Source organism: Plectropomus leopardus, unplaced genomic scaffold (genome assembly GCF_008729295.1).
Source record: "Plectropomus leopardus isolate mb unplaced genomic scaffold, YSFRI_Pleo_2.0 unplaced_scaffold10713, whole genome shotgun sequence".
Classification (NCBI taxonomy): domain Eukaryota; kingdom Metazoa; phylum Chordata; class Actinopteri; order Perciformes; family Serranidae; genus Plectropomus; species Plectropomus leopardus.
The window spans coordinates 1-4,341 of record NW_024611300.1 but is presented as its reverse complement, the minus strand read 5'-3'; the positions used below and the strand labels follow the sequence as shown (position 1 = coordinate 4,341).

The 4,341-nt window shown below is 37.6% G+C and overlaps 1 protein-coding gene across 1 annotated transcript; it reads right to left on the bottom strand.

The window, feature by feature from the left end:
• Nucleotides 1-341: 341 nt before the first annotated feature.
• LOC121963283 (retinoic acid receptor RXR-gamma-A-like) lies at nt 342-3,945 on the bottom strand (the record flags this gene model as incomplete). The annotated part of the gene is made up of 4 exons (XM_042513592.1): nt 342-891; nt 2,299-2,404; nt 2,662-2,753; nt 3,792-3,945. Coding segments are annotated over 4 exons (500 nt in total), but the record flags the coding sequence as incomplete, so codon positions are not given.
• Nucleotides 3,946-4,341: the final 396 nt, after the last annotated feature.

The following is a 4,341-nucleotide window of genomic DNA, read 5'->3' as shown; positions in this document are numbered from 1 at the left end:
TTTTTAAAAATAAATTTGATTTTTTTTGTTTTTTACTTTTTAAAGATTTTCTGCATTGTATGCGGTTTCAGTAGTTGATTATTTAATTTCAATACTTTAGGTACATTTCCTTATTATACTTGCTTACTTTTACTTGTAACAGAACTTTTTCACAGGATGGTATTCTTTGCATATTCTTAGCAACAGCCTTCAGCGTTGTTTCTCTAGTCAAATAATCAAATAAAAAATAAATTGGATTTGCACTGGCTTCAAAAACCAAAATCCATTTGACTCTAACTGTGATGCAGTTTTATAATCGTCTGTAAGACATACTGAAAAAAAGAGACCACAGAAACAACACATTTCCGATAAAATTTTAAATAACTTTATTCTGTAAGAATTCTCAAATGTGTTTTAGAAATGCATGGATGGTTTCTGTTTTTATACAATTCCTCTTTGAATAAAATATGATTCTTTTTCAAATTGCATTGGGTTGCTTTTAAAATGGACACCTGAAATTATCTATTTACAAAATAAATCTGTTAACAATTCTATTAGAATTCATTTTGACAATGTACTCCGTCCTCCGTCCCAAGACTCCACCCTCCCCATGACCTCAAAATACGTTTTTTTAAATTTTTAATTACAATGTTTTGCTTGGTACAAAATAAGCTGTTTTACAATTTGAATCAAGTCTTTTTAAATTCCGTCTTCATATCGCTGACAATGTGGGAGTATATACAGGGGGATGGGGGGGACTGGTGTCATGTGATCTGATGCGGCGCCTCCAGCATCTCCATCAGGAAGGTGTCAATAGGCGTGTCCCCGATCAGCTTGAAGAAGAACAGATGCTCCAGACACTTGAGGCCGATGGAGCGCAGCGCAGGCAGGCGGAGCAGCAGCTTAGCAAACCTGTAGAAAGGGATGGAAAGAAGAAGAAAGAGCCGATTACTGACACACAAACTGATGCGATCATCATTTTCTATTATGTAGAAAATCACAGTTTTGTTAACTAGACTTGGGCGGTATCAAGGTATTACAGTACATCAGGGTATTAGGAAATCCTGCAGATATGATTTATATTACCGTCAAAAATACAGATGGTCCTCTTTTTATTAAAATGATAAGGAGATGCTGTATTGAGGTGGAATAGTGCACAGCAGGCACCACCAGAGATAAGTCTATACTGGTGAACAAGCTGAGCTGAGAAAGGTGGGGATAACATTACCGGCCAAGAATTATTTTTTTTTTAAATGCACCAATTGGGGAGCATTGCCAAATATAACTTTATCTTGGGATGACTTCTTCCAACTACAAAGTTTATCATCAACGACATTTTATTGAACAAATCATCTCCGTTCAGCTGATGTGTCGTTTCTGCTGCAGCAACAAGTCTCATCTGGCAAAACAGGGTATTTATTTCCAGTTCATTATTCTATGGACGATAACTATTTATACCCAGCAAGACTTATCTAAGTAGTCTAATTGCAGATTAAAACAACACTGTAGTCTGGACAATGACACACGCTACAGTGAATTCTATAACCAGTAGCATGACTTTTACAAATTTTCTTCTTAAATACATACCGCCATATGCCCTGTGAAATGTCAGGAAGGTATGAAGGTATTTTATTGTAATTTTATCAGATTTCACACTCAGTTTTGTGATTGCACTTTATTTCAACTGGAAATATCACACAACCACATTTATGTGACACCAGCCGTCACTTTGTCAAACCACTCAAAAACACATAATATATCATAAGCTTCTCTTTAGTGTATTATCAAATAGTGCATTTTGTTAGATCTAGCCCCACCTACACTTGAAAATCCTGCTTACATTTGATGATGTGTAGTTTAACAGTAGTACTTTTAATTGATATGTTTAAGTGGTTTTTTTTATTGCTAATGTTTTATATTTTAAGTGAAATCTTGAATTCAAAAATTCTTCTTTTAATGTAGAATTTGTCATCAATGCCCCTGCTTAGGAAAATTAATTAGTTAAATTTGGTAATTTTTAGTTTATTTATTTTTTGTGTTATCGGTTACAATTCTAAGTGTCCACAGCTGAAGTACTGACATTGTGGGCTTTTTTTTCCACATCATCCATTGATCTTATTAAATGTAAATTAAAGTAATCAATTGCAATCATTTCCTATAAGCAGTACCAATACCGTCCTTTTAAATCTAATGCTTTAGCAAGTGTTTAAGAGCTGTGTGGTAATGTAAAGTAATCTTTGTTGCTACGTATAAGTCAAAGCAGCAATTAAACAGCAGTGTTTGATATTGATTATTACTGTACTGTAATGCGTTTCCTACCTGCCAGGCTGGTCGGGGTATTTCTGTTTCGTGTATGATTCCAATGAGGCGTAAACTTTTTCCCTCAGCCCCTCGACCTCTGGTGGGTTTGAAAGACCTTTTGCATCTGAAAACAAACACATACAGCCACGCAACACGTTACTCTAATAAAACACAGAGTCCACAATATCTCAAAGCCAAAGTGTTTTAGCTGGTAAAAATACATGGGAAGTCTCTCCTCGTACAGAATTATTTTCTGTGAAATGCAAAAAAAATCAGCCACATTTGAGAGTAAATTAAAATGCAGATAAGCTTCTCATCTAAGGTGTTGTTTCTTTCTAGCACGTTGTGTATCAGTGAACAGTGACAGGAGGCCGAGCTGACCTGGGTTGAAGAGGACGATGGCTCGCAGGCAGCCGAGCTCTGTCTTATCCATCTGCATATCTTTCATTTTGGATACCAGCTCTGTCAGGACTCTGCAGGAGATCGAACAACATTAAAGAGGTTTGACAATGATAGCTAATGAAGCAAAAACTATATTTGTATATATATATGTATATATGTTATGCCTCCATTTCTTATTTAATATTTTTCAAGTGTTATTTAACTTAAAGAAGTATTTTACTGCTGAAAAGATGATCTTTTCATAAAACTGGGCCGTCTATGCAATGACAATATGCGAATACTTTTGAAACTGGTGCTACGTGAAAAAAGCAAACAGAGGACTTTGGCACTTGCTTTTACACAAGAAGTAGGAAATCTACAACTACCAGAATGCACTGCGTCACACGGAACCTATACACCAGCTTGCCCTTTTGACCCCGGGAAAAGATTTGACAGCTGGATAGTTACAAATGATCTACAGCTAAAAAATGCACTAAAGTATGTGAGAAATAGGAGACACAGTAACATAATCTTGGTCAATATTTGATCAGCACTGCTTGGTTTTATCATTTGAGAGAGATGGTCCTCTCTTGATCCGCTTCTATACTCTTATGTGTCTGCAGTGGCGGCCACACAAAAATGCTTTGCCTGAGCCAGCGAAAATCCATTAAATAACAGGCAGATCTGGGCCCTGGCAAGATGGAAGGAGTGTAGTTCATTTACACAAACTCTTAGGATACAAAGCTGGTTGGAAACCGACAAAGTATTCCTTTAAGTTACACAACCAAACTGCAGTATGAAGGAAATGAAAGTAGCCTTTATTGATGTTTGGTAAAAGTTTTCCAACCTCAGACCACAGTATAACTGTAATATATCCGCAGTGGTTTGATTGGGTTGAGTTATACCAACCCCTCACCACTCACTTGCATTTTCACCTCCGTCGTAGTAGATAGCAGTAACTGCTAGTTCTAAAGTCACAAAGCGAATGATAAAGCTATCTCATTACTACATTATTTCATATTTTAGATTTTTCTTTATTTATTGCCTTCTCGCTGAATATTTCTCTGAGGCTCCTTGGTGAACAACAGGACAGAACAGTAACTCTTGCCTCATCTTTAAATGCTTCCTACCTATCAAAGATGGAGCCCACTCCAGCACTGTGGGCGCTGCTTCTGTGGACGTGGAGCCCCGTCGCCAACAAGATGCCGTCTTTTACCGTGACTGAGCGATGCGAGAATGAGGCGATAAGAAGCTCGTTCCAGCCTGGATGCACAAAACAAACAACTTATCCGGTCATTCCCTCCCTTTGACTCCTTCATAGATTTGTGTAAATGCTATATGAAGTAATTTATGTAATTTATCAGCCTTCCCCTGTTTTGATAAACATTCAAGGATCATTATCAGGTCTGCCGTGTGTCTTCTTCCTCGTTCAGGTCTGTGTGTGAAATGTCTCACCAGCAGAGGTCAGCGCTGGTGTGGCTGCAAACCGCACTGCTGGGACTTGGCAAATAGTCCAGTTATATTTGGTTTCACTGCTCCATTAAACTAGATGGCAAGAATGTATTGAGCAAATGTAAAAGACTCAAATAGACTGCCTGTCTGGGGATGAATGACACCACCATGAGGACAACAGCTCGTAAAAAGGCCCGTTTACTGTTGTTGGGAAGTGTGTATGTGAGT